This window comes from Seriola dumerili, unplaced genomic scaffold (genome assembly GCF_002260705.1).
Source record: "Seriola dumerili isolate Sdu_G_001 unplaced genomic scaffold, Sdu_1.0 BDQW01000230.1, whole genome shotgun sequence".
Taxonomy (NCBI): Eukaryota; Metazoa; Chordata; class Actinopteri; order Carangiformes; family Carangidae; genus Seriola; species Seriola dumerili.
Window position 1 is genome coordinate 1,742,289 of NW_019174485.1, and position 26,799 is coordinate 1,769,087.

The following is a 26,799-nucleotide window of genomic DNA, read 5'->3' on the forward strand; positions in this document are numbered from 1 at the left end:
GCTTTAAAACTCATCAGGCGCTTGTGAGTATTTCAGTTGTTCAGTTTTTTCAAATGCTGAATTAGTTTTGTCTGTTGTCTGGAGGAACTGACGTTTTCTCATTAGAGTTTCGTTTCCATGTTGCTGTTGTCTTCGATGTATATTCAGCACTTTTCTCGTCTCTGCAGAACGGCTTACCGACGCTACACTAAAATGTGACTCAGCTCCCGTTATTGAGCATGCCCAGTAGCTTCCTGGGGTCCATCCCCTGCTGCTGAGCCATCTTCTGCACGTCAAAGCCCATGTGCTTCAGGAACTGGATCACGCTCATCTCCTGTCCCGTCAGCTGATCACGAATTGTTGGGCAAGAGGGGTTACAGTGAGGCCACGGGCAGCTGTCAATCAAATGTAGAGGACAACCCCTCATGGGTGGGGTCTTGTGCTTTTGGTGGCTGTGGTTGCCGTGGCTGCTGTTGATGTGGAGGTTGTCTTGGAGGCTGCGGTCCCAGCAGTGGAGGGCTCTGGGCAGGGAGGTGCCTTTCACCTGAATGTCCATCCAGTAACTGCAGGGACAGGAGGACACAGTGATGGAGGGGGCCATGACTTGAGAGTCAACGGCTTCACCCCTCCCCTTCAAAATGTTCTGAGAATCATACATATTATCACCGTGTTAACTGTATTATTTGTGTACAATGTTTTAGAAGTGCTGTGCACTACTTTTCTCTATGGTCTCCAATAAAGGCATAAAAACTGCCCCTAAGTACTTTGAAAAAGATCTTAAACACGTCTTCGGCAATTTAGTGTTATTTACACGACATAGAGACAGATACCGATATAACTGTGACAAGCTGATATCTTAGCCCATTTAATTCATCAGTTTAGCTCCAGTTGTATATATTTTTTATTTTTATAGATGTTACACTATAAAGTAAGAGTATGACATTGAGTATTGAATATAACATACATACGCTACTGCAAACCACTTGTAAAATAAGTAAAACAGAGACTGCATATTTACATAAGAAGTGTAAAAACTGTACATTTTACAACATGTGCATCACTTACAGTTTATTTTTATTAGTTAAAGTTAAATGAAGGCAAATAAGAAAACATAGTAAAGTTTAAATCTGGTTAAAGTAAATGTTAAAGTAGCTAAATAATAGTTAATGAAAGTCTGTTTATTAAAGTGGCAGAAAAATCCTTGTCTGTCCAAGTTCCCTGTTCTCCAAAATGCTGATAGTCATCTGACATGCTGTGTGTAGAGTCCACATCAGACTGTTTAAATAAATTGTGAATAGAGAGCATCTCACTGACCCAAGCTTTATGATTTAAAAAGTTTTATTCACTCACGTTCTGGTAATGAGCTCATGAGACAAGCAGGCCGGAGCAAACAGCGCCCTGCCATTCAAAACAGAATCACACCATCAACAAAACAGGCTTTTTAAATTTTTTTATCTTGTATGTGTGAGTGTGAGTGTGAGTGAGTGTCAGTCTTACGGTACATCACGGAGAGTGCCCCTCAGCTCCTGCCCCAGGTTCTGTATGTACCTCCACTGGCCCTCGTGGACCGGCTGTCCCGTCAGGTGGATGTTGTCGACTGTGAGCTGGGCCTCATCAAACAGCCACTGCACCACAAACACCGGGCCTGGACAGGAAAGAGGACGTCCCGCAGGTCAGACTTTGACTCACACACCAGACACTGTCTTAACTGTGTAGGCAGGCAGGTGCTTTGTCACTCACTTTTTAACGTGGGGTAGACTTTATACCCAAAGAAACAGTTCCACTCTTCTCCAACATGGGCCTGTCTGCAGCTTTCTGGCACCTGTCCGGCCCAGTACCTGCACAACAGCAACAAGTGTCACCGCTTTACAAAGTCTGTACTGCTCATGAAACTTCCTCCTCACCTCAGTAAATCCATCTGCCCTTCCCTCCATCTTTGCCTTACCTGATGCCTCTCTTTATGGCCTCAGTTGGGGCACAGCTGATGGTATCAAGGCAATCTGTGAATTTGTATTGTTTGTTGTCCAGGAACCATCCGGAGTCTGCCAGGCCCCTGACCTGCACCCCTGTGTAGCCCTGTGACGCCAGCTGCTCAGCAACTTGGTCCACGTTCAGCAGGGCACCTGTACCGCCCGCGCTAGTGACAGGAAGAGCGGAGTCAGAGCCGGGCCAGAGGGCGCAATTGACCGATTAACTTTGGTGAAACACACACAGTTTGTACATACAGAAGGTGACACACACATATCTGTCCAATACTGACCTGCTTCCTGCAAGAAGAAGAACCTTGGCGTTGTCCAGACCTTTTGTCAGCAGCTCATTCACCACCTCCTTTATGATCAGAGATCCCATGAATGCATAGTCACCTGACAACAAATTAGCAAAGAGTCACCTATAATAGTAAAATACTAATAACTCTATCTAAGCTGAAAACTGTAATTAACAATGATTATTATTAATGTTATTAGCTGTTTTTTTTGTTGGAGCACTACAGTTGCCACTGCATTACTATCGCTGTTACTGCCGTTATACTGTCACTATTATTAATATTGCTATCACTGTACTTTCTTGTTCTTTTCCTCTGTGCTCTCTCGCTCTCTCTCTCTCTCTCTCTCAACCCAACCGGCCGAGGCAGATGGCTGCCCACCCTGAGTCCGGTTCTGCTCGAGGTTTCTGCCTCTTAAAAGGAAGTTTTTCCTTGCCACTGTCGCCTAGCGCTTGCTCTTGGTGGGAATTGGTGGGTCTCTGTAAATAATATTATTAAGAGAAGGTCTAGACCTGCTCTATATGGAAAAATATTCATTAATCCAAAACCCAAACGGCACCTGACTGATTACTCTGACTGACACTCAGCGTCTTTGCTGTAAGCTATGGCATTGTGAAAGAAATGATCAATCTTGATTTAATGGAGAATTTAAGGATCTTTAAGGGATGAGATCATGTAGGCTGGTTTGTAGTGCTAAGTTTTAATTCCTATATTGAGATACCTGCACATTCTGTGTGTTATGTTATTCATTAACGTTTAAGTATCTAAAACAAAACACAGTATAGTAAGGGCTTTCAGTAAGTTAGACAAGGGGAAACTTACGGCTGATATTAAGATTTTTGTATCTGGAGCCTTTTATCTGCTCTATCCACTCACACCTTTTTCTCTTCCTTTAAATATCTACTACATGAATCAGTCTCTTTATATATATATGTGCAGTCAGAGCCACATCGCCTTATTTATTGTGTCTTACTGTGATCTGTCTTTGGGCTGGCGCCGCTCCACACATCACTGGAGCAGTATGGGATGAACCTACAGGAGAGAGAAACGGCAGCACTGAGAAAGTGGAATCAAAATTAAAATCAGAGCAGCTTTGATTTGACTGCTGCTGATGACGGAGAAGACAGTTGCCAACCTGGCTGAGTTGAACACAAACAAACAGCACAAGAGTGTTGTAGGATGTCAGTGTGTATCTTTCATTGTCATTGTAGGTAGTAATAATAGTAGCAGAGCTGGCTCAAATGTTCATTATGGACATTAAGGAGCCATACCAGAATGGAAATTGAAATATAAACCATTAAAAGTTAACGTTCTGAAAGATACAATAACTTCAGTAAATGCAAAAATGTAGTTCCTTAGTATTGAGAGTAAAAACACTCATTCTATGAGGAATAGTCCCTTTCAGAGTGCTACATTAGTCCTGCATTAACCTGTAGGAAATATTTCACTTTGTAGTTGGTCTATGTGAAGATGAGTTTGACTAATCAACAAGTAAGGATCGTTCTCCATGCATATTTTAAAAACATTATCATATCTTTTCATGTTACATTAAATATTTTATTGTTTATATCTGAGTTTCACAACTTAGAAATAATCATATAAGTGAAATACCACTATGGGAAAAAAAGAAAACTTATAACTTATGAACACAAACACTTTAGGTTTTTTTTTTTGTCAATAATATGATAGACATGCACTTTCCCAGGTGTGTGCACCCATACACTCATACAATCATTGATGTAAGTGGAAAGACCTATAATTGAAAAAACAAACAAAATACACACAAGTGTATTAACTATGAAGTGAAGGAGAGACATAAGCTCTTACACCATGTTGGCGTTCCACCAGTGCGGGTTTTCCTCCGGCTGAGGAGACAGGATTCCTGTTCCTGTGAAGTACAGAAGGTGAGGTCTCACATTTATTTCACTTTCAGGTCAGATATCACAGAGTCAAAAACCTTAAGGTATGAGGGGTTAAAATGCTTTAGGCTACTTGTTAAAATGCACAAACCTTGATGTGTGTGTGTGTGTGTGTGTGTGTGTGTGTGTGTGTGTGTGTGTGTGTGTGTGTGTGTGTTTCCCTGTGGTAAATAAGTCATTAAGTTTCCAGCAATTACATGCAGGCATTGAAGAGCTCTGCGGCTGCTGAACTAGCCACCAGTGCATGTATACACAGAGAAGGTGGTGGAGGCAGAGAGTCATAAACAAACAAGGGGTTCCCTGATGGCTAAAGGGAAAGAACCAGAGAGTCTGACTTTTAAAAATGAATGCAAACTCAGCTAAAGAGGAAACACAAACAGGCCTATGAATCTCTTTCATTCAGGGGAAGTTTTCTCCCTGCCGAGGAAAGCAAAAGCTCTGTGGGGGCTGTGAAGAGATTTTTCAAAAGCTGCACGAAGGTGTGACGCTTTTCATGCAAGTAGATGTTTGTGCATAAGATAAGACACAGAGTGCGTGGATTGTGTTGTGCACAGTGTAGGAAATGATGCTTCTGCTTTGTTACCTGTTCTGGTTTGTGGCCACTTGGCGGAGCTCATCAGTCTCCTCATTGTCTCATACCTGCTGTCACAGGTCTGCCTGTTGAAACAGTACCATCCACCTGAACAACACACGCACAAGCTTGTTAACAGGTCGCCTACAGTTGTCTTTCTCTGTGTTGAGCTCAATGTCTGTGTGGTTTTCTGCATCGGGTTTATTTCACAGGTTCTTTCTCACCTTCCAAGAACAGCAGCCACCTCTTGCTGCCTTTGGACTCCTTAATGTAGTACCTGCAAGAGAACACCAAAACAAATCAGTGAATGTGTTTGTGTGTGTCAGGCATACACAGATGCACATGCAAACACAACACAAGCTTGGGATGCTACCTTTGATGCGGACATGAAAGATTTGGCTCTGATCCCACCGCTAAAAATCTCTGCAGGAGCCTGTTTAGAGGCTTTCAGAGCTCTAATTGCTTATTTTAAAAAAAAAAACATTAGCAGAGGAAACTCGTCACACTGTTGGCAGAGCACACACACTCTCACACACAGGTTTGACAGCTTGGGTGGGATATGTAAAAGTCCCTCTTATTCACAGTCCCAATGTTTTATTCAATTGATTTAAATGTATGATAGTTCTAACATGATTAGCTTCTCAGGGTTTATTTTAAGAAGTCATGTTGGTCTCTTTATTGATGCCTCACCTGTTAATGATACAGGAGCACTGGGATAATATGATGCACAATGCAGATCATATTCCACTGTATGGGATGATTGGCACAACACTTAGGACTCTAATCCCCTCAACATTGACTGAATCTGGGATCTTGCAGTGATGCTCACAGGCACAGCAGGTGAGGCATGTGAAGATAAACCCCCCCAGGAGTTTCTTTCACTTGTACTGGAGCTGCTGAACAAAGGATGATTCAGGCAAGAACTTTCCTGGTTCTTCTAATTCATGCACTGTGAAGTCAGAAACCTTTAAAACTATCACTGTGTGTGATCTATCTTTATCAGTCTTCTTTAATATTGTAAATATTAGACCCAACAACTGTGGTCCATCCGACTTCAATGAAGTCAGCGCTGCAGGGATGAAGAGCGTTTGCCTCTCAGTCGGGAGCGCGCATGGTCTCTCTCACGTATAGCTCAGCGGCAGCGCGCACTGCGCTCTGATCTGGCCCTTTGATCCATTTTGGTCACATCCGGAGTGGCACGAACGCAGGTTGAATGTTTGGTGCAAAGGAGCGCTAGTATTTGCGCCTTCGTGGCTTTAACCAAAAAAGTTTCCACATAGAAAATGATGACAGGGATCTCTAGTGACAATGATGTTTTACTGACAAACTGTTGAGAAGCAAAGAGCCAGCTCACTTACCCTGCAGGTGACCCGTCATTGCAAGTCACAGACACATTCTTCAAAAAGTGCAACTTCATGTCTTGGTCCAGTTTCTGCGCAGAGCACGGGTACAGTGACTGCGCCAAGTTCTTTATCTGCACCATGAAGTTGTTCATGTTGCCCTCCACGGCTGTAAAGTCTAAAGGGAAGCTCTCTGGTCCTTCCACCCGGTCCCTGTACGCCGGAGCCTGCTGCTGCTGCTGCTGCACCCGCCGAGTTTGCGCCCGACCTCCGCGCACTTTCCTCGCCTCCACCGGTGCGCTCATGTGGATGAAGAGCAGCAGCAGGCAGGAGCGCACCGCGGACAGACCGGCCGAGCTTCTTGCTACACAACGGCTCTGCATTTCTATTTGTTACTGGAAAACGTCTCTCAAGTGTGTGCGAGGCGTCTGAATAAAACACAGCATGTCCTAAGAGTCGACAGAGAGGTGGGAAGTTCTTTGAGAACGCACGGACACCTCTTGGAAACGACCGCTCGTGCAAGGTGTGTTGAATGACCGCAGGTTGAAGAGCTCCATGGCGCCTTGAGAGATGGACAGCTGCTTTAAAATTCACCCCAAATGCACGTGCAGTTCCCTATTCATTTCAGTGGTAACACTGCGTACAGTTCATCCAGTAAATGCGTCATTACACGCGTAAAAATCCGTCGTCCAGCCCAGTTTCATCGGAGCAGGCTAGTAGTCGATCTGTTGGCTCTGGGTTCTGGTCTTCATGAACTGCGGACGAAGGGGGTTTTTATTTGAACCCCCCACCCCACCCCGCCTCGTGCTTCCCACTGCCGCGGGCCAGTCATTATTATCGTTGGCTGATGCTCCTCGCGGGGCGTCGGTCTCACACCAAGAACGCGCGCGTATGCCTGGCACGCCCCTTCAGTCGGTTCACTCATACCCTCGCTCCCTTTGATGTTGGGTCATCTTGTGACCACGCTGCCTTTGAAGTGTCTGTGATTGAATACGGTGTGTGAGGGAACATCGCAGCTGGGCAGGCCGATCTTCTGCAGACAGCGGTTCACACTGTGCCGCCACGGTCCTACAGATCAGTCGAAGCGCACGTTTCATGGCTGTTTTTTTTTCTTCTTTTTTGGATCGTGCTCGAAAAGGACACGTTCATTTTCGATCGGTTTGTAGTTGGTGAAGACAATCTCACAGAGACGAGTTGCTTCTTCTGGAGTAACCCACGAAAGTTGTAGAGGAGACTCAGTCACTGGAAGGCTTTAAATCACGACTGTGGTGTGTCTATAGATCTCTCTCTGTGTCTTTGAGCTTCACTCATTCACCAACCGTTGCACACATATGTATTTAATACTTCTTAGTAAAACTAAGAGTATCATAAGGGGCAAAATAAATGCTTCATCAAATCTTTGACACACAGTATGTGACAGAATCTTATGAATCTTATGCTCCATGACATGACCACTGGGCTTATCTGTATACCTCAGGATTTGATTTGACCATTAATATAATAGTTATAACAACTGAAGGACTTCATGTCTGCAGATCTGATCAAGAGCTTTTTCTTTTTTCTTCTGCCTTTAAGTGGCAGGAGATTCTATAATAGATTCCTTTCTGTCTCTCTTGGCGTTTTAACCTTGTACATGAGCTCATTAAAGGTCCAGAGCAGCTCATCTAACTGTTGCTTCACTGGGTCTGGGAACATTTCACAAAGAAGAAAGGAATTCAATCAGCCCTCAGTTTAATGTCCTCAGACTCCTTTTCACTGATTCATCATCGTCATTGTAATGATGTCGTCTGTATGTGGCCCACATAGATGGTACCAGGCAGTTTTTGTGGTTCTTCCTTTAAAGGTGCATTCCACTGATTTTGTCCATTTCTTTGTCATGAGCCTGTGAAAACAGTTGTATAGTGTCTTGTGGAAGGACGCTTAGCTGATGGTGTTTGGTAAAAGTTTCCAGAAACCATCTACAGCAGTGGTCCCTAAACTTTTTCATGTCAAGAACCTCAAAACTGACACAAATTAGAGCACAGACCCCCATTTAATAATATTTTGTCTCAGGGTCTCCTGTCTGATAAGATTTTTGCTTTTAGATGTTTTATTACAGAAAGTGTTTTAAACCCATGACCAATAGTCACACATTATGTCATTGTGTTCCTTATGGATGGAATTATAGTGAAAATAAATGATTCCCCTTTCTGCTTGGAATCCCCAGGAAACCCTTCAAGGACCCCTGGGGATCCCCAGACCCCACTTTGAGAACCACTGATCTACAGAATGTCTTTTTAAAGTTAATTTGCCTCATCGTCACATAAAGCCCTTTTTTTAGTGTCTTCAAAGCAACAAAACACATTATGAATTAGACTTAGAATAAAAAATCTAAACCACATCCACTTTAACACTGCCATTCGGCAACATACTCCCATTAGATTTTAGTTTTCTGACTTTGATAGGATTTACAAGTAAGGAAACCCTGTATTTATTATGCATATCTTTTTACCATTCATTAATCTGTGATTGAAGTCTTTTTTTGTAAAAATGTGTAGAACTTTACAAACTCCCAGCACAGATGCCTTCATGTGCTTGCACTCCATTCTGGCATAGTTTTGAAGTCTCTATCCTGCTGAGTGAGGAAGGAAACTGATTGTTTGTTTGTTTATTCAGACGGCGGCAATTTCCCCCCAGAACTGAAGAGCTGTATTCACCTCTCTCTCTCTCTCCCTCTCCCTCTTTCTCCCAGGTGGACTCTGACTTGTATCTGAAGTGGTCAGTCAGTCATTTACATACGCTCTGAAGCTGTGGCCTCACACCTCTCCATCTGTTGGCACCATGTGTCGTGTTGTCTGTCCAGTCTGATTCCAGCTTTGATCCAATTTGATTCTTGCTGAGAGAAAACGGCCTTGATTCCTTATGTTTCTTTAAAGGTCATCTGTCAAACTGCACATGGTACATATATGAAGTCGTCCATATGGGGAACAGATTGGAGATGTTGTTGCCCTTTACATACAGGATCTATCTTCTTCTCTTGTGAGGATCACTGTGCTTGAAGTAGGAGGGCTTGTTTAGTTTTTGTGTTTTTGAATAGGTTATATTAAAGGTCAGGACAAAAATAATGATCTTCATATTGTTTCGGATAGCAAATTATTTCAAAATTTCAGGCTCCAAGATTACTGTTATGAAAATTAAATGAAATTAATATGTCAGTATCAGGTTCTGATATAAGTTTATCAACATTTTTAATAAATGATTTGGTTACATTTACACAAGCAAGATGACCTATAAAGGTACACAGAGCCCTGGGACTGACACATCTGCATGGAATTCAACCATCGATAATTTTTATTATTTACATCTGTGCTTTTTCTACTGTTACATGTCAAAATATCATCAGTGAAAAGGGCCCACTATATCATGTAGTAGTATGCCCAACTTTATGGAAACATCACATTCATCATTCATTGTTTCTCTACATATTTATTCAATTTTCCTTTAATTTGTGAATTGTCTGTATGTATTGAAGTGACATAGTCATACTTTTGACACGAGCATAATCTAAATTTGTGGCTCATGAGTAATTTCTTTAATATTTGGAATATATAAAAAATACATTGGTTTTCATACAGATTTTTCTCAGTTGTTTCTATTAAAACAGTGAAATCTGTTCTGATTGTTCAAGTCATTGTTTCAGACACAAAAAAATGTAACAAATGAATGTAATGCACCACAAACAAAATTCCATTCACTCTTTGTTCTTATACTATGGGTGAACTGACTCGTTACATCCTTTTTCCAGTGAAGAGTCAATAAAGTTTATTCAAACAAACACAGTGACGTCACGACATACAATGGCAGCTATCGGTACAGCTGTAACGGTTCTCACTCCAAATGGGAGAAGACAAACAGTTAAGGTGTCTCCAAACACACCGTTATTACAGGTAAGTTGTGTTTTAAGAACATTTTGTATTTTCCGATGTACAAGAGTTGTTTCATTCTGTTCGTTTGTTCTCAAACCAGCGCAAAGTATTCTCCTCTGAGTTAGCTTGTTTGGCTAACAGTTGTTAGCCAGTGACAGATCAGTTTCTGTTTTCGTGCCGGCGAAATCTAATTGATTTACTCATTAGGTGGTATAAGTTAATTTGTGACATTGCGCTTATATCTGCCATCCTCAGGTGCTGGAGGACGTCTGCAAAAAGCACGGATTCGACCCAGACGATCACGGTTTGAAGTGAGTAAGCTGTCACTTCGTTCATGTATCCGTCACAGTACTGACACGTAAAATGAATCTAATGTCGGCTTTTAATCCCCAGCCTGAAACGTTTTAATAATTTAAGCCCTGAGCAGAGGCTGCTTCTAAATACACCTGGATAGGTAAATAAGCCACACGCAGACTGAATACAGTACGATGCGTGAGATATAAAGTTTGAGAAGTTAATAGTAGTGAACAATAGTGTATAATAACTGATATGGCTGCTGATATTTAACCAGTTAAAGAAATTGTTTTATTGTTATCGCAAGCAGCTTGGGCCTGTCCCAACCTATTTAGGTGAAATATGTATATGTTAAAGTGAAAAAGTGTATTTGAACATCCACAGGCTAGCAACATAAAAGAAAAAAGATGAAAATGTGTTAATTTATATTACTTGAAAACGTGAGATAAAGCTCAGGAAAGAATTAATAGACTTCCTTCCAATTTAGCACAAGAGAAAAATCAAAGTGACTGTTGTTACTTAATTTGAATGCCCTGACCCAATGTGCCCTCAGCAATCACATCATTCTTTTTCTTTTCTTATTTTTAATGACAGGAAAACTCAGCATCTCTAGAATAGTGATATATCGTCAAATTTAATGGTTCTGATTATTTTGTATTATAATATAGGAATGCTCACTTTCCTTTCCTCTGTCATCACTCTACGACAGGTTTCAGAGGACTGTTATTGACCTTACGGTGCCATGGAGGTTTGCCAACCTGCCCAACAATGCTAAATTGGAAATGGTGACAAGTGCAAGGAAACAGGCTGTAGCCGACAGCCAGGTTAGTTGTGTGTGTGTGAGAGAGAGTGACAGGGATCAGGACAGACAGAGGATGAGCTGCGTTAAACTGTGGTGGCTGACTGCAGAATAAAGACTCATAATAATATACATGTATAAAACATAGATATACATGTCTATTATCTAAATATAAAATGTAGGGGTATGTATGGTGATTGCCTCTGCTAGTCATAATCACTGGTAACCCTACTAGACTTGGTGAAACATGAAACTGTAAGCTTATCACATAAATATAGTTTTTAAACATGTGGACTGTACATTACATGTTTGTAAAGAAGACACGAAAAACAAAAAACTGTCATTCCAAAAATATGGAAGATATTTTGTACATCAAGTACAACTAAGAGTAAATAGTTTTTATCACTTTCATAATCAAGAAAATTTAATTTATTGGCTAAGAATTCCCTCATGTCCCAAATCCACATAGATGTATTAGTTAGGATACCTTTGGCATCTACTGTACGTGTGGAAGCAGAGGTGGATGGCACTGACAAATAATGACATGGTTAGTGTGGCCAAACTTATGGAGGCATTTATTCAGGTAGAACGGTCAAATATCTAACTATGAGCTAGCCTGGAGCAGGAAACCAACAAAATATCTCTGTTAGATTTTGTTTCACCACAAGCATTCCCTCATTTGATGTTTTGATGATGGAGGAGAGTGATGTCTTTCATGTCGGTCAAAATCTTCTACAGGTTGTTCAGTTAAGTTGAGATCTGATGACAGTGAAGGCCATAGCATGTGATTTACATAATTTTCATAGCCGTCAAACCATGTAGTTACTTAAATTTGTTGTCCATCTGCATCTCACAGTATGATGATTAAGTACCATTAGTATCACCTGTATTGTACCAGAAAATAATCAAAGATGTACTTCACTACAGGTGTGATGAAGCCCTGTAACAAAATGCAGAGAATCTGTGTCACACAGCAACATGGGCACATGTGCCATGATTGCAGTGTCAGAAAATCCTAATATTGGCAGAAGCCGAGTTTAAAGAGGAAATATTTGCAGGAATGAAAGAGAATACCTCTGCCTAAATAATGCAACACAAACTATAGTGATCCTCATGCCGGAGTGTTAGTATCTTATCACATGAAACTTTATCAAGATATCAAGAATTTGTCCCACCCATAATTATTTGTGGGGAAATAAAACCCCAGATGATATGTAGCCTAATATTGAAAAATCTATATTATTTCATTATTTTGGTTGGCCATATATGTGGGTTCTTATTGTTCATACCTGAAAATGTATAAATTCTCAGTCTGTGCTTTCTCTCTGATTTGTTTCCAAAAAAACACTTTGTTGTAGCTGAGCTGTAGTTTCCTATGACCTCATGGCATCATAATCTAAGCAGTAAAATCACGGCTGGGTTTGATCTGTTGTTCTTGTTCATTTGATGGATGGTTGACTGTTGATACCTCACAGATTTTATATACACACACACACACACACACACACACACACACACACACACACACGTGCACACACAGAGTCTCTCCCAACATTCACGTCAGCCAAACTGGTGTGTGAGAGTGTTTCATGTTTGGCTGTTGACAGCCAAGGCACCCTTTTCATCTCTCCTGGTGTGCCGACATGCAGCATGCTGTCTGTGCCCTACAACACAGTTGTTGAGTAAACATAAACAACTCGTAGAATGACTCAAAGGGAGAAACAACAACAGAGACTCGCACTTATGCCTGGTGTTACTCATTTCAGACTGAGGTAGGCCCAGATGTGCAGCTTAATCAAGTTTGGTTATCAAAGATTTTTCTTTCTGCAAAATGGGTCAAGACTTTTGAGCCAAGAACCTACAAACGGCCACCTAGGGAGATGATACTTAATGTTGTGTGTTTCCTTTTCTGCATTTAAGGAAACTTTTTGTCACATATTCCTGCAATGTGGAAGGTTTGAGGTTAAGACATGTTTGCATCCACCTCTTTTGTATGTTATAGTGTTTAAAGGCAACTGAAATTGTTAAATAATCTGAAGAAAAGGTCAGTGGGGCATGTTTAATATGCATGTTATGTGCAGTGTTAATGCAGCGGTTCCCAATTTGTTTTTGTTTTTTGCTTGTGATTTACCTTTTTAAGTGGTTTCTTATCTTATTCTAGGTTTTATCCTGGTGGCCTGGGGTCCCAGCCCAAGGGGTGTAGATGGACTGATAATTGATAACTGACACATGCTGTTTATTCCTGGATCATGTGTGCTCATGTATTTGTGTGTTTTTGGTCTTACGATTAAACTACAGTTGCGTGTTACTATGGCAAATCCATCAGGTGCGGATTGCGCTTCAGATGGAGGATGGCTCTCGGCTCCAGGGTTCCTTCTCTTGTGGACAGAGTCTGTGGGAGCTGCTGACAAATTTCCCTCAGATCAGGTGTGTGTATGTGCATGTACAGAGTTTGTGTGCATGTGCTCTACTCTGATATATATTGATACCTCCTCCCAGCCCCAATATGGTCCTCACAAGTACAGATGACAGATGCGTGTGTGTATTTGTGTGTGTTTGCCTTTACTTTCCACTAAACCGGAAAGGTGAAGGTGGTCATTGTGCAGGAATGAACACAGGCCAACACTGTGTTAGATAACATCCTTTCTTCTCACCACTCCTCTACTGAAGTTTAAGCTTTCCCACACATCACCACCACTCATTCAAACACACACACGCAGCTGTTACTCAGTAGTTCCAGCTGTGAGGTCCCAGGTGCTCATGTGTCCGTCCAGCCCTCATCTCATCTCTATTAAATGACATCACTCCATATCCTAATCCTTTTCCAAGGAAGTTACACTTCCATGAAATGAATATTAGCTCCACGCCAGCGTAAAAGCTCTGGGAATGTTGTGAAGCAGAGGGGGAAGCTTTGATTTTCACTATTGAGGAGAACAATTGTAAAACATTTATGGTTCAGTTACTTTCTACACGGGATTTTGCACACATGGTTTACACATGCAGACAGCGTGCCACTGCATCGCATGAGGTTTTGTTGTAAAATCACAGAGCTGACTTCCCTCAACAAGAGAGACTCACTTCTGGGTTTTGTTTTGTCACAGCTTAAACAAATAAAAATCATTCATCCTAAATTTTTATATCTTTTTTTCTTACTGTCACCACCTTACTCCAGCGTGTCAGAGCTGTCTGAGGCAGGATCCACTCCCGTGTGTGTTTACATGAGAGACGAGGTATGCAATGTTCCTTCAACTCTCCCTTTTTCATGACATGAAAGTGAGTTTTATGGTAAAACAGGTGTGTGTGTGTGTGTGTGTGTGTGTGTGTGTGTGTGTGTGTGTGTGTGTGTGTGTGTGTGTGTGTAGGTGAGTGGTGAAGAAGCACTAAAGAAGGCCACTCTGAAGTCTCTGGGTCTCACAGGAGGAAGTGCCATTGTCAGGTAGACAACTTATTTCAAACCTTACACATGTTTTTTGTGTGGTTTTAATAATAATTCAGACAAAAACCTATTTAAACTACAGTTAATATACCATGTAAACTGTACAATGCTGGAAATCACAATTAGAGTTTATGCTTATGGTAAAGCTATTGTTACAATTTCTCTTTAAGGTTTTTACTCAAAAAGAACAAAACTCCTGGAGAGGAAGATGGCAGACAAGCCACTGAAACAGCTGTTATGCCAACAACTCCTGTTGCCAAGGAAACCAGACCTAGCTCGTCATTTAAGCCCGATCCTGCTCCATCACATCCAGAGACAACAACAGACATGCCAGTTATAAATTCAAGCCCCGATAGGCCAGTGGAAACCCTGCCTGCGCCAAGTCCTGCCTCTGCCACAAGCACACTTCCACACACTTTAGTTCAACAGGAAGAGGTTTTGAACCCCCAGGATGCAGTTCGGCCAAAGGTCCCCCACGTTGAGAGAGGAGCGCCAGAGGAAGATGGTGAGGAAGCGGGGCCATCAGGATTAAGCTCTCATCAATCTTCTTCTTCCTCCTCTGCTCCATCGGCCCCATTCATTCCCTTCTCTGGAGGTGGTCAACGCCTCGGGGGCCCACGGGGAGGAGTGGTTGAACGCTCACTGTCTTCATCCTCATCTCTGTCAGCCCTGACTGCTTCAGTAGAATCACCCAAAGCCAAGAAAGCCAAATCCAGCCACGGTGCTAACACCAAGGTGAGCAATATCACTACAAGAAGTTCAAATGAAGAAAGTCCTAAGATCTTGTTTTGTGATGTTTAAGTCTTTTTTCTTATCCAAGATAAATAATCTTGTAAAGCACAGTTTGCATTTTGAGATTATTTCATTTTTAAGAAAACAATCTCAACACTGTCCATCCAGCAGATTGTCCTGTATATGTTTAAATTCCCATTTTTTGAGCACTTTAAGGACTTTTCGTCCATGTCCATATTACTAAACTTGTTGTAAGTAAGTAAGTAAGTATTATTTTTCAGCTAAAGCAGAGTAGGTTGCACGGTTGATACATTAATGTTCCAAACATCTTATTAGAACATTTATGTGGGAATTTAATTGCTTGTATTAGAGATATCGTAAGATTATTTTTTGGTATATTAATTTTTATAGTGGACAGTGTAGAGATAGACAAGACATGTGGGGATAGAGTGAGGGGTATGACATGCAAACAAAGGTCCCCAGCTGGAATCAAAGTGGGAGAGCTGCAGTTATGTGATGTATGTTTTAACCATTAGACAACCTGAACGCCCATAGCAACGCTTTCTACCTACTTTTAAAGTCAGATCATGTGCCAAAGTGCGACAACCTTTATGCTAGCTTCAAGAAATCCATCCATCTCCATCGGCAGATTTCACTGGATTACTCACCATTTGGCTTAAAATTGAAAGATCATTCTCAACCTTGGAAACAGACGTTAACACAATAATCTCTTTACAAACAACACAGTGTAATTGGGAGCCTTTTCTGTTCCTTTCACAGCGTCAAGCCACCTCCAATCAGCCAGATGAGGATATGGATCATGGGGAGAAGTTCTTGGAGGTAAACCTATTTGTTCCCAGTCATAGGTTTCTGCCCTTTAACCTGTTTATTAGAGTTCATCTGCTTCCCTTGTTTTAGATTTCTATCTTTAATGGACACAGAATAATCTTTTTGACTCATCATTTAAGTGCTTGATTCCCATTCAGGCCGTCATGATGTTTCAGGGTGCTTTAGATGAAAACATCAGTGTCAACACTTTTATGTCTATTTGCTTTTTTTCTCCCACTTTCTCTCTGCAGCCAGTGGAGAGGGAGCCTCTCATCTACCACCTGGACTCCATGTCCCATCAGTCCGAGGAGCACGGGGATCTGCCCGATGAGTTTTTTGAAATAACAATGGATGACGTGCGGAAGCGCTTCGCCCAGCTGAAGAGCGAGAGGTGGGAAGGAGCAAATGAATAGAGGTGGTTGACTGTGGGTCAGAGGGCTGTGTGTGATATTTAGTATAAATACTTTGTTGCTGCAGAAACACGTCTGGATGAGATGTGTTCCTGCACTGTTTGTAACAGATAATTAGTTAGTTTGGCAGTTGGTCCTGTGGTGTTTTGTCGATGTATAACCCTTAATTGCAGAATACCATAGCAGTGATGAGAGGCCATAGGCAGGGAGAATGCTGGGCATCACTGCGTGTGTTTTGAAGTTTTTATTTATTGTGAGTTTGAAGTTTTTATTTATTTATGAGTGCTTCTTCAAAACAGATGCGGACGAGTTTACTCTGCACTCTCTGGATGTGGCCGCAAAAGACCACAGCTGTTGAGACATTGTGTGTGTTTGCAAACATGTTCTCATTTATAAGACACCACGCACACTACAAAAGCTTCTAAATATGGCACACAGAGAGCAATTAGTGAGCCTGTTTTGCATAGACGTTTATCTTCCAGTCATCGACCAAACACCATCAGGTTGAGACCTCACCGTGTACATCCTTTAATCTCCCTCTATATTGACTTAGCTGGCTGCCTCATGGCTACGCTACTACCGTGTCAATGACTGCAATTACCAAGGGTGGAATTAAACCGACCACAGCAATTCGTCTCTACCTCCAACACGCACACACGCATACACGGCCACACACGAGTAAAGGCAGAAGAGGAAACATTGATCTCTTTTTTTTCTCTGCTCATCTTTCCCATTGTCGGTTCCAAAGTCTGCTTTTTATTTCACAGCTCATTTCATTGTAACTTAGTCTGTCTCTTTCTCGCTCATTGCTTTAGGAAGTTAATGGAGGAGGCACCGCTGATGACTAAATCTCTGAGAGAAGCCCAGATGAAGGAGAAGATGGACAGATATCCCAAAGTGAGTACAAGTCACAAACACATTATCACAATCCTGTTTTTTTCTATTCTGTGTTTGTTTGAAATCTACAGATTTAAAATAAGCAACTACCCCTGTGTGTCTCCAGGTGGTCCTGAGGGTCCAGTTTCCAGACAGACATATTCTACAAGGCTTCTTCAGGCCCCTGGAGACAGGTCTGTGTGTGTGTGTGTGTGTGTGTGTGTGTGTGTGTGTGTGTGTGTGTGTGTGTGTGTGTGTTGGGGGTGGGGGGTGGGGTGGGGTGTTCATTTCAGCTGGCTAGCCACAGGTATGGCTGCAATGTTAAAGCTACTTGCGGCTCCCTCACCACATTTATGACTGTAGCCACACCAGAGTGACAGAGAGACAGAAAGAATGAGACAGGTCTGTAATTCCAGGGATTAGATCCACCTCAGCCCCAACAGCAACACGACAAGCAACAGAACAACAAATTGGAGGGAAATTCCATCTGAAAAATGATTTTTACTCCACACAGTGACTAATGGAGCTGCACATAGATCCGTTTGCTTGATGCTCTCTGTGTGTGTTTTGTGTCCAGTTGGTGCTGTGAGGCACTTTGTGAGGAGTCACTTGGAGGATCCTCAGCTCAGTTTCTACCTGTGTAAGTGTCATTTACATTCCCACTAATTAATCACAACATCATCAAGCATCAATATCCATATGTATATATATATATATATGTATATATATATATGGATATTTTATTATATATATATATATATAATTAAAAAAAAATTGTAGTTAGATAATCAGACAGGTTGTAAACAAGCCAGTGGATTATCAAATTATCTAAATAATGTTAATAACCCCTGGTTGCACAGGAAAGTATGGGAGGTCAAAGCTGAACCAAGAAGTTGGCCTGTAAACTATGGTGGATGTGTAGAACGCACAGATTTGGTCGCCTTTGTTTTCTCTTACAAATAAGTTTGGCTGATCTTTAAGTTTGTTTAAAACCTGATCTGATTGTCTGTCCGCTCGTGTTTCTACCCCTGACTCCCCATGTTGCCGTGTTCCCAGATCTCATATTAACCCGATCAGTATGGCGTACTTGAGATCAAGTTGTCTAAGCGACAAACCATGTACAATACCAATATTCCTGCTTTGAAGCTGGCAGGGGACTTGTGTTACTTGTCATCTACTATATCTATCCCCATGTTTCTTGTTTGCCTCTACTGTCAAATATTGAATAATAATGCAAAACTGACATTGCCTGGATTTAAGTGTGTTTTTTGTCAGCATTTCTCACTTACAGTGTTCTTTACAGACTGCGAAATATTGTTTTAGTTTATCTCCCAGTTTCTCAGTGCATTAGAGCCAGTTTGATGACAAAAGCCAAACCTTATTGTCATAGTGGCCGAATTCTCCACACATACCTCACAGGTCTATTTTGACTTGATTTACTTTTGTGTACAAAAATGTTTTGAGTGTTTCCACAGCTGACTTGCTGTTATTCATAATTTCCTGAAAAGCAGTGAAATCAATTCGGTCTTCCTCATGTACGATGTCTCTTGATGTGGACGAAACATTGTTACACAGCAGCATTTGTTTTAGATGAAAACGGTTCACATTGTATTAGAAAAGCTCGCAGTTTAACAAATCACATGTCTACAATCAATGTGTAATCAATTTTTTTTTTTAAATCACTTTGTCAAATTTAACTCTCCAGTAGTTCCAGCATGTTTATATGTTAGTAACGACTAAGCCTTATTAATCCTTCACCTTTTATTTGCTCAAAACTTTCTTTCAGTCATCACACCCCCAAAAACCATTTTGGACGACCCCTCAGCGACACTTTTCCAGGTAAGAATCCTCACATTGTCATTTAAGCGTGTCGCAGCACTTTATTCGAAGCACAATAACAAACAGAATGATTGACTGATGACTCAAACAAACCACATCACAATGAAACTCCAGAAAACAACAATTGTAAACCTTTGACTTTCCATCTTTGAAACTCTCTCTCTCACACACACACACACACACACACACACACACACACACACACACACACACACACACACACACACACAGAGACAGACTGACTGTAAAATGTATCGGCTGGTCCCTCTCTCCTCTTCAAAGCCCCACCACATTCCCGTTCTCCCCCTCTTCTCTCGCCCCTACACACTCTCACACTTGTTCCCCCCTCTCCACTGTCCTTGACCCCAGCTGGGCTTGATTTTTCCCAGACTGGCACATGGGGTTAATACAGGCCCCGCTTTGATCTTGACACACACACACACACACACACACACACACATACATAGAGCAATGGGCAGCCTTGATGTTTTGTTGCCTTTGAGTTCAGAGTGATCCGTATAGTGAAACCGTTGAGAATGAAGACATACAAATGAAAAACAAAAAAGTTGTTCTCTGGTACACACACACACTCTCTCAGCCCTCCTTGTTCTTTTATTTTTTACATACATTATTTTAGATTAACTAGAACATTTTCGTCATCAGTGAGTGCCATGCTCCTGTTTTTTGACACTTTGACTCAATCTGAAGCAGACGAAGGAAAAAGTGGAGGAACGAAGGGGAGGAAGAGAAAGTTGTTTGAAGTGATATCGTGTTGTGATGATGAACAAGATTCAGCTCCTCAGAGGGACTGCTACAAAAGATAACGATCCTCAAAAGCACACTTTGAAATATGCGTGTGTGCGTGTGTGTGTGTCCTTCTGGTGCCACGATCTCTCTGAATCAAATCTGATGTTCTCAAGTCGTCTGCGTTTCTTTGTTTTTCATCTTTTTGTCCCTTTCTGAACTCTCCCCGTCTGCTTTTCACGACACGGCCCTCTCATGTACCCCAACTCCGGCTTTTCTGTCTTTCCTCTCTTCTGCCCAGCCCCTCTCTACCTCTACCACCACTACTATCCCTCTCTCTTCGACCCTCTCTTGTGCCTCAGCCCCCCTCCGTCACCCCCGTGTCTCTATCCATTAGGGACTTAAAAGCATTAAAGTGCACAAAAACAAAATCTTTAATCCCCATGGTGTCATGTCACACACATACACTACAACTGGCTCCGTCTCCCTGTCTATACATCAATCTTTGACACACACAAAGAATCTTTAATCTTTTTTTTTTTTGTCATGTCACATAGACATGAGTGCACGCACCCACACACACACACACACACACACACACACACACACACAGATACACAGACACACAGACACACACTTTAATCACTTTGTGTCATGTCAGGAAAGGAATGTTTCCCAACCCAGAAGCCCTTTGATACCAGGCGTCCCCTCCCTCATCCGTCTCTCCCTCTGTCTTCCATCAGGATCTATTCTGCCTCTTTTTCTTTCTCTCTTTCCATTCCTCTCTTATATGTTTTTCATACTCTCTCTCTCTCACTCTCACACACACACACTCACAGATCTTGTCCCGTTGCCCTGTCTTATCCCGAGTGGAAGTGCGGCTGCCAGAGGGAGCGGGATAGCAGGAATGCCCGTTGTTCCACTGTAACACATTGTTTCCTGCTCACAGGGCTGTGATAATAGCAATTAGGCCAGCGTGTTCCGCAATTTAGCAACCAGTTAAGTGATGGTGGGGGTGGGGTGGTTGGGGGTGGTTGGGGGGGGGGGGGGGCAGAGAGAGAAAGGACAGTGTGTGTAAGATCGGCTGTAGTGGAGGGTAAACCCGCCTAATCCCAGCGACAGCCATATCTTTTGACACTGCTGGTTTGAAACAGTGTCGGGCTGAGCTACATGGAAAATGTGTCACTGATGGCACTTTGACGGCTTTTCAGCACCAATTAGTCTGTCAACGGACTGTTTGCTAAGCTACACCTGTTGTAAGTCCGTTCTCACCCGGCACAAGAGCAGCTTCTCATTTCTCACCAACAACTTTCTGTTTTTCTGGCTGAAATAACAAATGATGCTGTAGCTCACCATCACTAGTAGCTCAACAGTGTTAGGTAATAATGTTACAGTTAGATCCAGGAGTTGGTTGAAAACACAGCTTCCGGCTGCTTTTTAATGCTTTAAACTAAGTCCTTTTGAAACGAGAATCTTGTAAGAGGTTTCTTTAATGAGCACTTAACGGCTACGTACAGTAAAAGTCTGAGACGACTGTATGTGATATCGTGTAAAAGGAAAATTTAATTTAAATGTTGACTCATTTTAGGTTAAAAATGTATACAAGTCAAATTTCTTCCAAAAACTACAAATTAAACAAATTGTTAATAAAATATACAAACAAATCCATGACTAGGTTATCAAAAAAGTGTCATGGGGAGAATAAAGAACGTATTCAAGGCACATTGTCACTTGCAGTACAGTTAAGTCAATCATAAATCTGCCTTCTGACATGTTCCTGTGAGAGGGGAACAAGTGATGGAGGTCACCGTGAGACCTGTGGCAGCTCTCTGAGACCTCTGGTGAATTATTGTCCAAGTGGTCGACATTGTTCATACTGCTACTTGTGAAAATGTTCAATAGCCTGCTAACATGAAGTCATCAGTTAAACGCAGACACAGGTAAAGATCATTACACAGGGACTCAGCTGCAGGTGCCTGTCATTATTGATACAAAAAGGACTGTTAGGTAAAAGAAATTAATCCATGTCATCCAGTCTCTATGAAAACATTCCCATAGGGCATTGAGTAAGAAACACCTTACACATGCAGACATCACTTTACATCAACCTTTACTGTTATTGTCTCTATGATAAAATAATACTGTACCTCTTTTAAGATTCATAAAGCGCTACCACTGCTTCAGTGTTTGGTGTGAAGAATTAAGTCACCTTTTTGGTTTCCATATGTTTAATATGTAATCCATTAAAATCAATATCATACAGCCTATTCATCTTAAGGTAGTTCTACATGAGAGAAATCACTAACTGGAGGAAAAGGGAAAAAAGCAGGGATTACTCATGATATTTTTCTTGAGAATAAAGTTGTGATTTGTCCCTGTTGGTGGTTTTTGGCCACATGGTGGTCACCAGCTGAAGCAAATACTCATCTTTGTATTTACCACTATGTTTTTAATACAACACAACTTTGTACTTCTGCTTCCATGAGAATGTGAATGTGCAAACGAGCAGGAGACAGTTTTTTTTTCTTAAACTAGATTTGTTTGTCTCCTTTCTATTAGAGTCAGACGTGTGCCCTGCTTGCCTGCCTGTCTGTCTGTGTTTCTACCTCATAATTGTACGGTTGATAATATCTGCCTGCGACTGGTCCATTATAACCATTAAGACTATCACTGGAGAGGAGTGTTGTGCTTGAGGGGTGAAAGTGTTTTCACTAACCATTTGATTGGAGCTCATTTTGTGGTCTGCTTCAAAGTACCACGGTTACTGGTTCAGATCCCCGAGCAATGAATCATCCTCAAAAATGAACTTGACTTTGGCTTGGATGTGGCGACAGCAATTGGTTTGCGTGTAGCAGGAGGCAGTTTTGTTTGGATTTTTCCATGTTTTGCAGAAATTGACTTGTGTGCCAAACATTTTTGAAGGCTTCTGTTCATTTCTCCTCTCTCTGTCTCTGTCTGCAGGCTGACTTGTTTCCTGGTGCGCTGGTGTACTTCGGCTCTGACGTTAAAACAGGTTTTTGTCTTTTCGGTTCTTTTCTTTCATATGCTGATTTGAATTAGATACTGGTGTATTACTGAGGAATGTGATAAAACAGAACAATAGTTAACATTGTGTTTGTGTGTTTCCTCCACAGCTTTTTACATAAAGAGGGAACTCCTTCAATCCTCCGTCTCGCCCTTGCAAGCAAATGAATCCATTGCAAGGTATGCGCGTACATGTGCGTGTGTGTGCGTGCGTGCGTGCGTGTGTGTGTGTGTTTAAATGAGCGCCTGGTCGTGCGTGTATTTGGGTGTGTACATATGCACTTGTATCCCGCGGCAACCAGCCTATTTTCCTGTCACAAAGCTGTCATCATTGGAATCCCTTTGAGGTTCTGCCTAAACAGCAGGTGCCCCCATGCGCCCTCATTTCCTCCACACACACACACACACACACACACACACACACACACACACACATACACACGCGCGCACACACATCGTTTTCCACTACCTCTAAAGATAGAGCCCATTTCCCAAAAGTGACCCCCACCTGTTGTCCTTTTGCTTCTTTAACAAGGTCATTACTCCTCCTCTGTTTTAGATCTTTATCTTACTCAGTTATTTAATTTCTGGTTCAGCTCCTCTGCCACAAAACAGAGCCGCTTTAAGTAGACACATGAATTCCTCAAGAAAACGAAAAACAACATCCTGCACTCCTCCAAAGTTACTTTCCTGGTGACCCATTTAAAATTTCAACCTTTTTTCCCTTCTACCTCAGCTGCATGCTCTGGTCCCCCACACCCTCCTCCAGCTCTGTGGGCCCAGAGGAGCCGCTGCCTCCTCCAGAGCAGACCGCAGACACCAGTGGGTGCACAAAGGATGAGCAAGACCCGTCTGCACGCACCCAGGCTGCTAAACCTACCAGATCTGATCCGGGCAAGGTGCCCAAATGGCTCAAGCTTCCAGGTGAGGACGGGACGCGTCTATTGTTTTTACAACCCAGTTTAGAATAAACTCCGCCCACTTCTTTGTGACGAAAGATACCTTCAACTGCGGGTACTCCTCTATGTTCTGCTGTCTCGAGCACACACAACCACCAGTTACTGTAGCTGTTCCAAAGTCCTTACAACATCTCTGGTCATACGTTGCTGGACACGTGTCAGTGTGGTTTCTATGGAAACGCAGATGTTGTTGAGGCTGTATGAGGCTTCCATCATACAGAAGCGAGTGGTGTTTCATCTGAACTGGGTTGTAAAAATGATAGACACAGATGCGACAGGTCAGATGATGCTACATCGTTGCCTTTTGGTCCTGGTACAGCTTGTGTTCACACAGTTTTTGTTTGTTTGTTTGTTTGTTTTTTTACAAGAAACTATGAGGTGTAAATATGTAATGTGTGTAAACTCATTAATTGGATAGTGCTGGTGACTGTCCTCCTGTATCATCAGCATTACATGCTCCCACATATTGAAATCGGATTCTGGTGACCTGGTGGGCAGGTCATACAGCACTTAACTCAACTTTGTTTTTATTTCTGTGTCAAAGAGCTCATCAAGCAGTAAGTGATTGTGAGCATGCCATAAATGCTGGGAATAAGAGTCTTAATGTGTTGTTTCCACAGTTTATTCACTACATCTGAGATACAAAACACTTTCAGACTAGTCCTGTTGGGAAAGTTTCCCCACAACACTATTAGTTAGTCATCCTCGTTCAACTTAAAAGCTTTTTGTTTTAAAGTGAAACATGAAATACATCCATTAAAGTTTAACATAACATTCTTGTAGCTTGTCTGTTAGACTCATACTCACACTCTCCCTTCAGGCTCTTGGAAGGGCCAGAATAAGTTTCACGTGCTGTTAGCTTTTTTCAGTCTTTTTGTCCATTTGAGCTCTTAGTCATGATATGCTGTGGTAATTCTTGGCTTTGTGACGGATGATTCAGTCCCCGGGTACCAATCCCAGCAGACATTGGGTACACCCTGGACATGTCGCCGGTCTATCGCAAGGCTGACATGCAGAGACAAACAACCGCTCACGCTCACATCCACACCTAGTTAACCCAACGTGCATGCCTTTGGACTGTGGGAGGAAGCTGGAGTACCCGGAAAGAACCCCTGAATCATGTGGAGAACATGCAAACTCCACACAGAAAGGCCCCAGGCCCGGGGTTCGAACTCAGAACCGTCTTGCTGTGAGGCGACCCACTGCAACACCGTGCCGCCCCCAGCCCAAACACACCAAACCAAACAAGCAAACACACCAGAGTTCATGTGAACCGCACAAAAAAGATTAGGTGTGAAAACACTCGTGCACAGTCGACACAGAAATAAATATTTCACTCCTCCAGCTTTACTCCTCAGAGATCGCTTCCTTTTCTTCTGTAGAGAAGAAACAGAAGGCTTTGAACCACACGATTCTTGTCATGGTAAAGACACACACACAAACCCCAAAACCACAGTCAATAGGAAATCGCCTTTTGAAAGCAGAATTCCTCATGACTCAGAAGATAAGGATGCATGTTAGGATGAACCAATGAACCAATTAGTTCAGGATGGTCACCCCCTCCAGCCCAGGAGACCACTTCAGACACTCAGAGCCCAGGGAGAGAGCCTTCTACTCGGCCACATCACACAGCACGAGCCCATGTGGTCGGTCCAGGCACGGCACTTTTCTGTTGTTCTATTGTGGTGTTTCTGGTGGTCACCGTATTGATGTTTTTGCTTCCTTTTCTCTCTCTGTGTTTTATTTCTGGCTGATCTTTTTGTGCATCCATGTGTGTCTCTTAAGAAAGTTGTGGCTTCTTTTTCTTTCATGAGGAAAGTTAAAAGACAAAGACTGAGGGGAGGGGGCTGAATCTGGAATTACAGGCTTCATGTGTGGAAGCCTGCAGACGACACACACAGACACAGTAGACTACAACACGATCCATCTGAGACTGTTTGTCCAGCACTGAATTTGTCCTGTTATTTAACTTGTCCTGAACGATACTCCAGAGCGTGTTGGTGCGTTTAGAGGAATCAAGATTAGAGCCGACACACTTCAGTCTTCAGCCGTCGGGTGACTTTCTTTTGAATAAAAGTTTTCTTCTCCTTCTTGCATGATAATAATCACTATTGTTTCAATGCCACGCTGACAGGATTTATTACATATTTCATGTTGTGCAGGGTTTTTTTTTTTTTTTTTTAAACAGTTTCTGGATGAAGCTCTTCTTTTTGTTTTTTGTTTTTTTATTACTGATTCTCAATGCATATCTAGTGTCTGTTTCAAATTCAGTATGGATTACAAAGCAGATTATTCAACACTTGCTTAAATCTTGCACAGAGTGGATACATGATGATCTTGTGTGTGTGTGTGTGTGTGTGTGTGTGTGTGTGTGTGTGTGTGTGTGTGTGTGTGTGTGCGCGCAAGTCATTTATTTTTAAAATGTAAAACTTGTATTGATGAGATTGTGAGTTTTGTTATTACCAGAAAGTTATTACAGTCATACTAAGATACTGTTAATGTGTTGTTGATGTTTATGTTTGTTGATTGGAAAAGCTATTTACTGCTGTTTCTTGTTTCCTGCACAGGTAAGAAATAAGGAGGCCTGACCGCCACAGACGCCTGAGAAGCTCTGTCTTGCAGACCGAGTAGAGCACTTAAATCTCTGCTGCCCCGTGAAAAAGGCTCAGCATTGTGACTGCAGTGGACTTAATCCATCGTGTAGGATGCCTGCACTCAACTAGGTTTTCAAACTGTCAAAATAATGAGCTAAACCCCACTGTAAATGATGAATATTTCATTGCCATGACGATTGATGTGTATCATTCCAGCTGATCTCTGGGAGGAGAGAGCGCTGAAGAGGCTGCTTTTATTCAGCAGGTGAAAATGTATTGCAAAGTGA

The 26,799-nt window shown here is 42.1% G+C and overlaps 2 protein-coding genes across 2 annotated transcripts; one reads left to right on the forward strand and one right to left on the reverse strand.

Annotated features, from left to right (window-relative positions):
• Positions 1–145: 145 nt before the first annotated feature.
• LOC111229389 (palmitoleoyl-protein carboxylesterase notum1a-like) lies at positions 146–6,242 on the reverse strand. The gene is made up of 11 exons (XM_022755706.1): positions 6,091–6,242; positions 4,957–5,009; positions 4,745–4,840; positions 4,070–4,130; positions 3,216–3,274; positions 2,240–2,342; positions 1,925–2,116; positions 1,720–1,817; positions 1,477–1,624; positions 1,330–1,377; positions 146–542 (listed from the first exon to the last, which is right to left on the reverse strand). Exons 1-11 carry the CDS (start codon positions 6,225–6,227, stop codon positions 200–202), a joined length of 1,338 nt encoding a protein of 445 aa, XP_022611427.1. The 5' UTR covers positions 6,228–6,242; the 3' UTR covers positions 146–199.
• A 3,659-nt stretch (positions 6,243–9,901) lies between these two features.
• On the forward strand, positions 9,902–26,799 carry aspscr1 (ASPSCR1, UBX domain containing tether for SLC2A4). Its single transcript, XM_022755583.1, has 17 exons — positions 9,902–9,998; positions 10,233–10,288; positions 10,981–11,095; positions 13,397–13,497; positions 14,243–14,300; positions 14,433–14,506; positions 14,677–15,241; positions 16,019–16,078; positions 16,318–16,457; positions 17,292–17,373; positions 17,480–17,546; positions 17,930–17,992; positions 19,139–19,191; positions 22,897–22,948; positions 23,070–23,139; positions 23,696–23,883; positions 26,486–26,799. Exons 1-17 carry the CDS (start codon positions 9,909–9,911, stop codon positions 26,494–26,496), a joined length of 1,845 nt encoding a protein of 614 aa, XP_022611304.1. The 5' UTR covers positions 9,902–9,908; the 3' UTR covers positions 26,497–26,799.

What these genes read in the sequence shown, in the direction of transcription:
- LOC111229389 (XM_022755706.1), bottom strand. Translation starts at nt 6,227, where the DNA reads ATGAACAACTTCATGGTGCAGATAAAGAACTTGGCGCAGTCACTGTAC. An exon ending in CAGCCCAAAGACAGATCACA is followed by an intron (nt 2,343 to 3,215) that starts GTAAGACACAAT and finishes ATTTGTTGTCAG; the next exon opens with GTGACTATGCATTCATGGGA. An exon ending in CTTCTTCTTGCAGGAAGCAG is followed by an intron (nt 2,117 to 2,239) that starts GTCAGTATTGGA and finishes TCCTGTCACTAG; the next exon opens with CGCGGGCGGTACAGGTGCCC.
- aspscr1 (XM_022755583.1), top strand. Translation starts at nt 9,909, where the DNA reads ATGGCAGCTATCGGTACAGCTGTAACGGTTCTCACTCCAAATGGGAGA. An exon ending in GGAGGAAGTGCCATTGTCAG is followed by an intron (nt 14,507 to 14,676) that starts GTAGACAACTTA and finishes TTTCTCTTTAAG; the next exon opens with GTTTTTACTCAAAAAGAACA. An exon ending in AGATGGACAGATATCCCAAA is followed by an intron (nt 17,374 to 17,479) that starts GTGAGTACAAGT and finishes GTGTGTCTCCAG; the next exon opens with GTGGTCCTGAGGGTCCAGTT.